This window comes from Hypanus sabinus, chromosome 1 (genome assembly GCF_030144855.1).
Source record: "Hypanus sabinus isolate sHypSab1 chromosome 1, sHypSab1.hap1, whole genome shotgun sequence".
NCBI classification, from domain to species: Eukaryota; Metazoa; Chordata; class Chondrichthyes; order Myliobatiformes; family Dasyatidae; genus Hypanus; species Hypanus sabinus.
The window spans coordinates 162,536,800-162,550,579 of NC_082706.1; the positions used below are offsets into that span (position 1 = coordinate 162,536,800).

General features: G+C 38.4%; 1 protein-coding gene across 2 annotated transcripts in view; it reads right to left on the reverse strand.

Annotated features, from left to right (window-relative positions):
* Nucleotides 1-13,780, reverse strand: part of klhl14 (kelch-like family member 14) — a 150,372-nt gene that overhangs the window by 1,327 nt on the left and 135,265 nt on the right. Inside the window, exon 8 of one of the 2 annotated variants that reach the window (XM_059980148.1) lies at nt 7,730-7,887. In XM_059980148.1, the coding sequence (XP_059836131.1) occupies nt 7,730-7,887 (158 nt within the window). Of the gene's footprint in view, nt 1-7,729; nt 7,888-13,780 lie in introns of those variants that run through there. The other variant, XM_059980156.1, reaches the window with a different exon arrangement.

Sequence of the window (13,780 nt, forward strand, 5' to 3'; positions counted from 1 at the left end):
GCTTATTAAGTGTCACTCCATCGTGTCAGTTACCCTTTCACAGTATCACTCCATTGAACATCAATTGTAGCATTACTATACACTTCTCTGTGCTGTTAGCTTCCCCATTTACCACTCCATTTACAGGCCCACACAACACTCTGAGGTATCAGTCAGCTCAGTATCAATAACTCAGTCCATAGTTCAAATAGCCCAAGTGATCTCCATACCATAAATTATACCATAGACCCTTCCATATCATTAATTACTCCCTGTTCTCACATCTATCCATGCATAATTCCATGTTATCAGATTATCCCATATGTACCGTACCTTGTTTTTGTTCATTATCCAGGCACCTCTTAATGGTATCAATTACTCCACAAATTCCTCCATGGCATTAATTACCCCAGGCATCCTCCTTGGTATCAGTCACCCCATGTATACCTCAGTAATATCAATGATCCCACACAATTCCATGCCATCAACTATTCGGTTCTTGAATCAGCCGGTGAAACCTTAATCACTACAGTTTAGCACAATGATACCACTTTGACCTCCTTGCCCTAAAGCAGGGGTTCCAAATCTTTTTATGCCAAGGACCTCCACCGTTAACTGAGGGGCACATGGACACCAGGTTGGGAACCACTGCTCTAAAGTGAACTTCCTTTGTGTTCTAATTACGGTTTCTTACAAAGATTGTGTAAAATTTCTGTCTAATTTATGCTTTTTTTCCCTCTTGTGAATGCTGTTTGCGTGATACAATGTGCCTGTGATGTTGTTGCAAGTAAGTTTTTCATTGCACCTGTACATACATGCACTAGTACCTATAACGATAAATCAGCTTTGAATCTAATTACTCTGGGCACCACTCCATGGTATCAATGTCCCCATGCACCTTAACGCTCCCACTTTCCCCAGGCACACTTCCCTGGCATCCAATTACGTGCAGCGTGGGTGCATGTTATCAATAACCCTTCGCACCTCTCCATGTTGTTAATTAGAAGCATATGCAGTAGGTCAGATAGAAAGTTGATAGATGGAATTCAATCCCAAAACATGTGAGGTGATGCATATTGGGAAATCAAATACGGGTAGAGCATATGCTGTAAATGGAAGGGCCCTAAAGAATGTAGATGAACATAATAGAGGCATATAAAACAGGTTTAAGGTGAATGGAAGAAGGTTAAGTTTGTTTTTACACGGAGTGGATAATTTCGCTACCAGAGAATGTGCTGGAATTAAATACAATTGCTACATTGAAGAAGCACATTGCCTGTATCTATGTGTGTGTGTGATGCTGCTGTAAGCAGGTTGTTTCATTGTACATGGACCTCACTGTAGTTCTGCACATGACAGAAGTCTGACTTGACTTACACAGGCAAGTCGATGAAGGATGCATGCAAATAGGATTCGAGGAGGTGGCAAACACAAGAGATCCTGCAGATGCTGGAAATCCAGAGGAGCACACACAAAATGCTGGAGGAACTCTGCAGGCCAAGCGGCATCTATGGAAGTGAATAGACACTCGATGTTTCGGGCTGAGAGCCTGCACCAGGGGTTGAGTAGATGGTACAGAGGTGGTGGTTTGCAGGGTCATATCCATGTGTACAACTTGCTTCTATGACCCCACCTTGAGACTTTTTCACAATATAAACTATCTAATGCACCACATATTGGCAACCGTTAATCTATGCACAACTCAGTGGTATCAATTAATATAAGCTTTGTTTCATGACAGTAATTCCCAATGCTCTCATTCATGATGTTTTAACTCCATGCACTTTTCCATAATATTAATCATTCTGTGTGCCTCAGTATGCTATCAGATACTCCATGTGTCATGCTATGCTGACTGAGATGGGTTTACAGTCATGAAGAACAGTGAGATTTCAGGTAATCTTCTGTACTGCATAAAGTCTATGCTGCAAGCTAAAGCAGGCTTCTGTCGATTATAAGAAGACAGAATTGTGTATAATTCCCAAGTAAAGGCAAGAGACTTACTGTAAGTATAAACAATGAAGTCTAGGTGAGTGTATCAGTCAGACAATGCTGCGTCTCAATCATTTGACTGTGCTTTACTTCTCGGAAATGTTACCCAAATCGTAATACATTATGATTGCCATCTTTTTGAAAAATGATGAAGCAACTGGAATGCTATACTTCTGGCTTTTCTGTCAGGTTAGTCCGAGTTTTGTTGTCAATTGTTTCTAAAAGAGCAACTACGGGGATCCTTTTCACAGCTGACGTGATACAGCTTTTTGAACAATTATTATGCCATAAAAATTCAAAAGTAATGCTGGGCATTTGTTCAGAGCATTTCTGATACACCTTTGTAGGAACACGTCAGATCACGATGCTATGCAAAATACAATGAAGTATTGTTAGGCATCATAATAGAATCTTGAAAAGAATTTTTAAAGAAAATGTAAAATAATATGAAAAAAATCATTGTAAAGATATTTGTCAAAATGGTGTGTAAGTAAAAGCTTTAGATGTACACTCACATATTAACTAAGATGCTTTACATTGCTTTTCTTGTCATAAAATTGTTGTTTATTGTTTATCTGCTTATAAGTGACATCAGTATTTCAGCCCAGACAGTATCCTTTGGTGTATTAGTTACATTCCGAGTTATTTGACAATACCTATTAAATGACACTAGGTGGCACATCATCTACAGTTTAAAAACAATTTTAAAAGGGTTTCTTATTATAATTACATGTAATTGTATATCCAAAATCATTTTAAGCCTTTTATTTTTGTTTGACAACATTAAAATGGGAAACAACAAACTACCCTCTGAGCCTGTTCAATGCCGGTAAATTGTCTCTTTTTCTCGTGGGGGTGGGATTGACTACCTTCATTTCCACTATAATCACAAATCAAAACAAAGGTCCAGGTTACCAATCTAATCCTGTATTTGACATTGTAAAGTAATATCTCATGTAGAATCAACATGTTCAATTAGACTTCTTATACTTCTATTAACCTCAAAGAATATAAATCCATTGGACTCCATCCTTCCTCCAAGGAAAGTTTTCATCCCTTGGATCACTCTGTAAACAACTGTTTCACCCAATTTAAGGTAAGGATATTCTTCATTTAATAAAAATCCAGAAAATGTTATTTTTAAGCAATAATGCTTTTTAAACTATTTGCAGATTAAATATATATTTAAACTAGTCATTGCCTACATATGATCCATCTGTTTCAATCATATGCTGTATTCCTTGCTGTATTTTCATCAAAACCTGATTTAATTGCAATAAAACTCTATTTGTTGTGCAGTATAGGCTAGTGATCATGTCACTAACTTTCAAAGTAGTGATAGTAAAGGACAATGGCAGTCCACAAATTCTGCCCGTTTAATAAGAGGAGACTGATTTCAACTGGACAGGATTGAGTAAACGTAGGCTGGGAGCAGCTACATGTAGGTAAATCTGAATTTACGAAATTGAAACCTTAAAACTGAAGGAGTTCAAGGGGCAACTGATTCTAGTAAGAGTGAGAGGTGAGGATTGAAAATCTAGAGAACTTTGCATGTCATAGATAGGATAAATAGTAAGAAACTTTTAGCATAGCTGAAGTATTTAAGAGTAGAGGGCATAGATTTAAGGTGAGGAGTAGAGTTTTGGAGTTTTGGAAACAAAATCAGCCAGAGCATCACCAAAATCTGGTAGACGATGCCTGAGAAGGTACTGGAGGCAGAAAATGCTCAGCATTTCAAGGGAACATTCTGATAAAGGATCTCAGAATTGAAACACTAATTGACTCTCTTTCCACAGATGCTGCCTGACCATGAGAGTATTTCCAGCATTTTCTGATATGATGCAATTCTATTTGCTTGGAACATCTGTATGTTCTCCTTCTGTGATTCATGAGCAAGGATGCTGTAATTCTAGAGAACAACATTCAATGGTCTCTCTCATAAGAAAAATAATTCTACTTTTCAATTTTTCTTTCCAAAGTAGATACTTTCAAAACTATTTACATTAGAGTCCACACATGCTTCTCTTTGTCTAATCACTTGACTGATCTACTGTATATTCATCTGCAGCAACTTAATGTTCTGCTCAGGCATTTACTTTTCCAGTTTGCTTTGTATCATCCAGTAATGTTATGTTTTCCACTTTCATCTAGGAATCATCTAGATATGATTGCAAATTGCTGAAGCTCAAGAACTGATCCTTGAAGCACTCCACTAGATTCATCTGCTAATCTGAAAATTAATTAGTTATATACGAGTTTATTCCACACTTCACTAATTTATGGAAAACCATCTTCTAATCTTAAATCATACTTGTTAATTATATATTCTTACTTCACTATTTTTTGTTATCAGTTCAATACAATATTCCTTCCTTGTCACGTTGTAACAATATTTTTTGTTATTTATCAATATTTTCTAATGAGAACAAATTGACTTCTGCACAGCCCTTTTTCCATAATTTATCATCTATTAATATTCTCCTCCCATTTTCAATGCAACACATTTCAAAAATATTCCTTTGATAGCTGCTTTCAATTCACAAGCAAATCAATTTAAAGAGAAATCTGGTTTAAACTACTTTAATTGTGCCCAAGTTAAAACATCCTCACCAGAAGATTCATGCATCAGAAGCTCATAACATCAACATGATGCTTGGTCCAGTATTACTACACCTAGTAATAACTGTTCATTATCTGGTGTGTGTCATTGAATGGTGAAATAACTTTTCCTATGTTTGCTAATGGCAACTTTTCAATACCTATTCCAAAAGTTATTATATTTATTCCTATATACAAACCCTTTGGCCATCCTTTACCCAAGTCATATAAGTATATTGATCTTGTATCATTCTGAAAATGTTTTAAGGTTTTGAATCACATCTAACTTTTTATCTTAAAATTAATATTAATCATTCAAATTCTTTGGTAATTTAAGTATGTGATTTTTAGACTTTAATAGTAGCTTAGCATGCAGAAAAATTCCACAATTCATTTATTGTAATTAGACTAATAAAAACTACAAATCTTCTTAACTAATTAAGGAACAGTCATTCTGGATTAAGACCATTCGATTACGGTTATTGGATTCATTGAGTATGCCTGCAAGAAAGTTAATCTCAAGGTTGTATATGGTGACATGCATTTACGTGGATAATAAACTTATTTTGAACTTTATTCAAAGAATATTTCAGTTGTGTATTCAAAGGGAACTTTTTCAGACTTTCAACTTCAGACCTCCATAGGTAACAACTCAATGTCCAGGAAACATAGATTCCTTGATGGAAGAGACTTAAATCCGGTTATTATCAAACTCGCTTTATTTTCTATTCTCTGTGGTATTTTGTATTCCTGCAGCAATAAATTAACAAAACCATATGAAAAACTAATAACTAAACCACATATGTAAAGCAATATGAAACTCTATGGTAGAGATAATCTGATTTTAGTGAGATACTGGCTCAGTACTGTTGAATTTTTTAATGTCCTCCCTCTACCTTTCTTTGCGGAGTTTAACCACAGCAACAAGAAAGCATTTCTTCAATAATCATAAACTATATATAGCTGTAGTTAATTGATTTCTCCTGGCTGTTATTGTGGGTCTGATGTTTTATAGATGGGGTTCATATGGAAAAGGGTTAAAGGGAGAGTATGGAAGGATGATCTCTAGCTTCAAGCTTCTTGCAAACCAATTGCACAAGTTTGCAATCCACTGGAATAAGCACAATGAGAAGAGGGCACATAGAAAGCATTAAGATGCTGGAAGAGGAAGAAGGAGAAGGAAGCACAAGTGGAAACTTAGCAGAGGCTATATCTGCATAGGGTGTTCAGGGAGAGAAGCCTTTGCTACTATATGGATGTCTGATCAAAATATGTTACCTTGCAGGAACCAAAATCTGGAACCTCAGAGAAGAACAATTATGGGGCTTCCAGCTTCCCTCTTCTCACTACCATCTCCACTTCCAGAGCTACCAGCGCAGCATCAGGAAACTTCCCTGCTCCTTTCTCCATGTTAAACCATTCTCCACAGTGTCTGCCAGCACCTTCCCCTTGCGAGGCTTTTAGTAGTGCAATTCCCTACTCAAGTTTCCAATCAACAACCATGTGGCTAATGGTTGTGGGATGACACAATCATTGAAATGCTGCCTAAATTCCCTTTTGGCAGGTATGACACTGTGGGCATCTCTGTGTTGTGGTTGAAAGAAGGTCATAATTGAGAGCTTAACATCCAAGGATACATATTGTATCACAAGGTCAGGCAGAGGAGATGGGGTGGCTCTATTGACAAAAAAATTAAATCAAATCCTTAGAAAGAGCTGACATAGTATTGGAAGATGTAGAATCCTTATGGGTAGAGTTGAGAAACTGCAAGAATAAAAAAAAATCCTAATGGAAGTTATATACAGGCCTCCGAACAGTAGCCAGGATGTGAGCTATAAATTACAGAGGGAGATAGAAAAGGCATGTAAAACAGACAATGTTGTGATAATCACAGGAAATTCAATATGCAGGTAGATTGGGAAAATCAGGTTGGAGCTGAATCCCAAGAGAAGAATTTGTAGAATACCCACAAGATAACTTATTAGAACAGGTTGTGATTGAGGCAACTAAGGGAATAACAATTCTGGATTGGGTGTTACATAATGACCCAGATTTGATTAGGAGGCTTAAGATAAAGGAACCCTTAGGAGGGAATGATGATAATATGATAGAATTCACACTGCATGCAGGATTGGCTAAAAGTTAACTTGCAGGATGAGTTGGTAGGAAGACATTGGTTAGACTGCACTTGGAGTATTGTGAGCAATTTGAGGAGAGTTTGATGGCTCTGAGCCCACATTAGGAGAATGAAACCTATTGAATATTGAAAGGTCTAGATAGAGTGGATGTGGAGAGGTCTTTTTTACTGTAGAGGCAGACCAGAAGACATAGCCTGAGAATTGAGGCACCTTAATTTTGAACCAAGATAAGGAAAAATTCCTTTAGCTGGGGAATCTGTGGAATTCTTTTCCACAAGTGGCTGTGCAGCCAAGTCATTGGGTGTACTTAAGGTGGAGGTCAACAGGTTCTTGTTTAATCAGGGCATCCAGGGTTACAGGGAGAAGGCAGGAAATGGGGTTGAGAGGATAATAAATTAGCTGTGATGGAATGGCAGTACAGGTTCAATGGGCTTAATTCTGCTCCTAGTTCTTAAGGTGTTTTTGTGGCCTATCAAAGTTACTCTCCCTTTGGTGCAGAAACACTGTTTGATCTGAAGCAGTCCATTGAAGCCCAAATCAAAGGTAGTGGTTAAAATTATGATTATTAACCAAAAACTGTCTCCTCAGTCAAAGAAAATATCAGCAAACATTCAATTTCAACTTAAAGAGACATTTCATTGGGTTCCAGTCAGTGCATTGACTGTGTGTTCTCATAATGTGTGAGTTAATACATCCACATACCACAATGCTCAGATAACGATCTACCCATATTGATTTTTCCATTAAAAAAACTGAAAACATCATAGGGTGACAGGTGTTAGCCAGAAATCCAATTGAATCTAGGTGAATTGCCATCTAATAACGGAAAAAAATAAAGGGTATTGTATTCTGTCATGAAACACTATTTTGACTTAGAAGTGTGAAATGGTAGGCATTGGCAACAGAATAATGAGAAAAGACTTGCTATTGTTCATTCAGCTATAGTTGTATATACAATTTTATATTTACCATCAAAATAATCATTGAAATATTACAAAAATATTGTATCAAATCCACCTCACCATGCTCCAGCTGTATCCACCAACAAGATAAATATTATCATCTAGCACTGCGCATCCTGGACCACTGCGACCCTCTAAGATAGGAGTTTGGAGAATGTTCCACTGATCACCTTTGGGGTCATAACATTCAACGAGCATAACATCAAGATGTGAGAAACCTAGACCAAAAAGAAGCATTTTCAATCAAATTATTGAGTTGAGAACAGTTGTTCTTGAGTCAACTATTGACATCTCTGCTTATTTCAGTGCAGCTCTTGACAGTAAATAAAGCTGGCTTACAGCTGTCTGCCTAATTTAGATACTTAGCCACATAGCAATTAAAACAGATAATGAAAGTAGTTCCAGTTTTAAAAGAGAAATTAAACTTACTGATGTTCTGTATCACTGTAACTCCTAACTATTTTATTAATCAACAATTTCATTTTATATGACACAAAGTAACTTTATCTATCTCTTTGTTTTTTATGGTGATATTTTCAAATTGATGGTTAGACTGCAGAAATAAACCACATCAATTTGCAAGAGCAGTTCAATCATTCAGTAAATAAAACAAGCAAGCAAGATGGTATTAACCTTATGGAAGGAAGCAATGATTTTCAAATAAGTTAATAGCCATTGCTATTATGTGCCACATTGATTCCAAACCATAATGGAGACTGACTATGGACATTAAAATGCTTACTAATCACAATATCATTCAAAATATCTATTGAATTTAGTTTCATGAGATCATTTTTGTCATTCTTCTTAAAATATAATTACAGAGAATTTCTGTAAGATTTTTCAAAGCAGTTATAGCACATGGGCCTCACTAGCAAGGCTCGTGCTTATTATCTATCTCTAGTAGCTCTTGAGAAGACTAATGTGTTAAGTTCATTTGTACTGTTGAATTCACCACATCCATAAAAGGTTAGGGATTATTTTTCAATAAAGCTCTCCTGCAATCTTCTTTGTTCCAAAACAAACATGCCAATCTCCTTTACAAAAGGGAGATGGCGCCCATGAGTGGCGGGTCTTTGGGTGCAGCACCGATAGGAATTATCATTTCCCATTTAGGACTACAACAGTTCAAATCGACAGTCACAGCCATGGGTACTTCAATAAGCAACATTGATTTAAGATGTCTATCGATATTCAAAATCAGCATGTCTTGGACTGCAGATTTGGGTCATGAGTGCAGTTCCACTTTAAGAAAACAGAATTGGGGTCAGCGTGCTGGTTTCCAGCTACAATTGAAGTTCAGAGGCCTTAGAGCCCAACTCCTGACGACCTGACGATGCTGCTGGTGAATGTACAGTCTCTGGAGAGTAAAAGTGAAGACTTCAGAGCAAGATTGCAGCAGCAGAGGGGCTCAGGGACTGCAGTGTACTTTGTTTCACAGAACCGTACATGGCTAACATTCGTCATTTTGGATGTAGCACCTCAGGCTGATGGATTCACCATTCCACAAAGGCAGGACAGCTCAAATGGACATGTTGTCATCTTAACTTCTTTCCCCCATCATTCTGGTAGTGGTGTACATTCCACCTCAGTTCATTGTCAGGCTGCGCATCATGATTAGTTTTCACGAAACAGCGTACCAGGTTGCTTTCCCTATCATTGCAGGGGATTTCAACCAGGCCAGTTTGAAGAAGTCTCTGAATAACTACCACCAACATATCACCTGTGGAACCAGAGGAGCCAACACACTGGACCACTGTTACACCACCATCAAGAACGCTAACCATGCCATCTCACGGCCACACTTTGTAAAGTCCAATCACCTTGCTATACTTCCACTCCTGATATATAGGAAGAGACTAAAGGCCGCAGCACCAGTGGTGCTGGTGGTGGAGGAACATTTACAGGACTGCTTTAAGTTGGTGGAATGGACAATATTCAGGAATTCATCTTTGAATCTGAATGAATATGCCACCATTCATCAAGACCTGTGTGGATGGGTGTGTCCCTTTGAGAACATACCATTCATACCGAAACCAAAAGCAGTAGTTGAACTTGGAGATGTGCAGTCTGCTGAGAGCCAGGTCTGCTGCTTTGAAGGACAGTGATTGTGGTGAACTACATATACGTGTCTGGACACGCCCCTCTGCTGACTGCTCCTGTGGCTCCTCCCACAGACCCCTGTATAAAGGCGATTGGAGGCACTGCTCCTCCCTCAGTCTCCAGGATGTTGTGTGGTGGCTACTTGCAGCTAATAAAAGCCTTTCGTTTGCCTCCCATCTCCGAGAGTTATTGATGGTGCATCAGTGATCCAGAACTCTACAAGAAGTCCAGGTATGAGCTACAGAAGCCTATTATAAAAGCAAAATAACCCAATTCCAATCAAAGGCAGAAAGGGAATCAGATTTCTGTCAGATCTGGGAGCATTTGCGGGCCATTACTTCCTGCGAAGTGAAACCAAACATCATGAATGGCTGTGATGCTTCACTCCCAGATGAGCTCAACACCTTTTTTTGCACACTTTGAAAGGGAGAATAAAACTACCACTGTGCAAATCTCTTCAGTATCTTGGAATCTTGTCAGAACATCTATCAAGAGGATGAACCCTGGCAAGGCATCACTCCCTGATGGTGTACCTGGTAAGGCACTGAAAACCTGTGCAAACCAACTAGTGTGACTGTTCACGGATATCTTCAATCTCTCACTGCTGCATTTGGAGGTTCCCACCTACTTCGAAAGCAAAACTATTGTTCCAGTGGCCAAGAAGAGCAAGGTGAGCTGCCTTGATGACTACCACTCATGTTGTCTATGATGAAGTGCTTTGAGAGGTTGGTCATGGCCAGAATCAACTCATGCCTAAGGAAGGACCTGGACCCACTGAAATTTGCCTTTCACTACGATAGGTTTATAGCAGATGCAATCTCACTGGTTCTCCACTCAGCCTTGGATCACCTAGACAATAGCAATACTTCAGTAAGGCTGCTGTTTAGTGATTGCAGCTCAGTGTTCAAGACAATAATACCCTCAATTCTAATCAAAAAGTTTAAAAACCTGGGCCTCTGTACCTCCCTCTGGAACTGGATTCTTGATTTCTTTATCAGGAGACCACAGTCAGTGCAAATTGGAAATAACATCTACGCCTCACTGACAATCAACAATTGGTGCGCCTCAAGGATGCATGCTTAACCCACTGCTCTACTCTCTCGGATCCCATGACTGTGTGGCCAGGCACAGCTCAAGCACCATCTATAGATGTGACACTGACACAAGTATTGTTGGCACAATTTCAGAAGATGACTAGGAGGCGTTTAGGAGTGAGACAGATCAGCTGTTTGAGTGGTCTCGCAACAACAACCTTGCACTAGGGTGAGCAGTTTCAAGTTCCTGGGTGTCAATATTTCTGAAGATCTGGGCCCAACATATTGATGCAATTACAAAGAAGCCATGGCAGTGGCTATATTTCATTAGGATTTTGAGGAGAATTGGTATATCACCAAAGACTCTCACAAATTTTAACTGGTTGCATCACCATCTGGTATGGAGGGGCCACTGCACAGGATTGGAAAAGTTGCAGGAAGTGGTAAACTCAGCCAGTGCCATCATGGGCATTGACTTTCCCAGCATCCAGGATACCTTCAAAAGGTAATGCTTCAAAAAGGAAGCATGTATCATCAAGGACTCCCATTACCTAGGACATGTCCACTTCTCATTGCTACCATCGAGCAGGAGCCACAGGTGCTTGAAGACGCACACTCAACTTTTCAGGAAGAGCTACTTCCCTTCTGGCATCTGATTTCTGAATGGACAATAAATCCATGAACACTACCTCACTATTTTTTATTTTTCTTTTTGCATGACTTATTTAATTTTATTTTTAATATAAATTTCTTATTGTAATTTATATTTTTATTATGTATTGGGAAGTACCGCTGCCTGAAAACAAAAAATACACCACCTACTTGTATGCCAGTGATATTAAACTTTATTCAGATTTCTACATTTTCAATCCTGGCAAGATCATTGTAAATTTCTTGTAATATTTACTATTTCTTTAAGACGTACTGACCAGAAATATGAAAATGCCGCGTCCTTTCCAGTGTGGTATATAGTTCTAGCATGCTTTCTCTGCTCTTAGAATCTAAGCATTAGCTTATAAAGGGAAGCATCCCTTTTGCCTTTTTAATCACCCTATCAACCTTCCTGCTATCTTTATGTATCTACGGACCTACACACCGAAGTCTCTTTGTTCCTCTGCACTTTTCAGTATTCAACCATTCCCTTACTTTGTTACAGCTTCCCAGATCGATTATTTCCTATTTATCTAGGCTGAGTTCCATTAGCCATTTTACTTCTTAAGTAACAAAATAGTCTCCATCCACCTGTAGTTTGAAGCTTTCTTCTTCCCTATCAATTATACAGTATGACCAATATTTCTACCGTTGCTTTTTTTTAAGTCTGTGATATATAGTATTTCATCCTGGCCTTTAGATTCGTCCACTTTCAAAGATGTAAAACCCCATTAGAATTCCTCCTCTATTTTCTTCTCTGCCTGTATTTGTCCTTTCAAATATTTCACATTCTTCCTCTTTAACTATGATGTTCCCTTCTTCTGTGTAAAAAGCCACAATGAATTCATTGAGATCCTTAATCACCACTTCTGCCTCCACACATGGTGTCCTTTAATTCCTTGATTAGCTCTCTTCTTTCCTCAAAATATTGCGTTGTTCATTATATAATTATAAAACATGTTTAGATTCTCTACAACTTTTTCATAATATTTAAAAATTTTCCTTCTACTATATTAATGTTATTACTATATTAATTACTATATTAATGTTCCAGATGTTGAGAGAGTCCAGTACCAGAGGGCATGGATTGAGAATAAGAGGTCAGTATTTAAAACAGAGTTGAGGAAAAACTTCTTCTCCCAGAGAGTTGTGGAGGTGTGGAATGCACTGCCTCGGAAGACGATGGAGGCCAATTCTCTGGATGCTTTCAAGAAGGAGCTAGAAAGATATCCGATGGATAGGGGAATCAAGGGATATGGGGACAAGGCAGGGACTGGGTATTGATAGTGAATGATCAACCATGATCTCAGAATAGTGGTGCAGACTCGAGGGGCCGAATGGTCTACTTCTGCACCTATTGTCTATTGTCTATTAAGCTCATAGTAATGCCATCTGTATCCAATCCTTTGACCTATTTGGCCAGGCTGCCAAGGACTCTTATTCAAAGAACAACACTAGGGATCCTCAGAAGGTCCAAATTGAAGCTCTGCAGATTTCCTCGTGTTTACTCTTATTCAAAGGTTTGCTTTTCCTACAATGGAAAAATTACCCTTATTGACCAGAATTTTCCCACGTTTGCTATTCTCTCTCCATCTAAATATTTGGATGTCTGTTGTGTTCTTCTGCAGTGTGATTGCTCAATTGATACAGCTAAATTGGTGTCCTTTTCAACATGTCATCACTTCTCACTCCTATAATTGTTCCTTCAACCAGTACCATCATACAATATACATTTTCCATCTCATTTTGTAATCAGAATCATTCCTTTCTTATATGTTATTATTTAATAAAATAAAATATATTACTCCTCTGGTTCACATACCTCCGCCATGCGGTTCCAGCTGCTCCTCATTCCCTCCCCACTGGATTCCACCTATCTCACCCCCACTCATACTACTGCCAAACTTTCCTTTTCCCTCTCAGTCCCAATGTAGGGTCTTGACCTGAAATGTTGACTTGCACCTTTTGCTCTTCAGATGATGCTTGATCCATTTGAGGTCTTCCAGTGTAATATTCTTTTTCTAGATCCGAGCAACTACACTTTTTTTGTCTCCAGATGCCCACCTGTGCCTTCAGCTCATATTCATTGCATTTAAACATTGCATTAAGCCAGATCAGACTCCTTTTTGTTTAATTTCCAATTGCTCTTTGCTCTGACTTCCAAACACTCTCATTAGTTTCTGCCTTCTATTTCGAGCATTGCTTCTCTCCTTTCTGAATCTTGTCTCACCTTTGCTGTGGGTCTGGAGTCATATTAATTAACCGATCCCTTCCACCAGCTCAAATTACCAATCTGCTGTCCCAATTTTACATGAACAATATA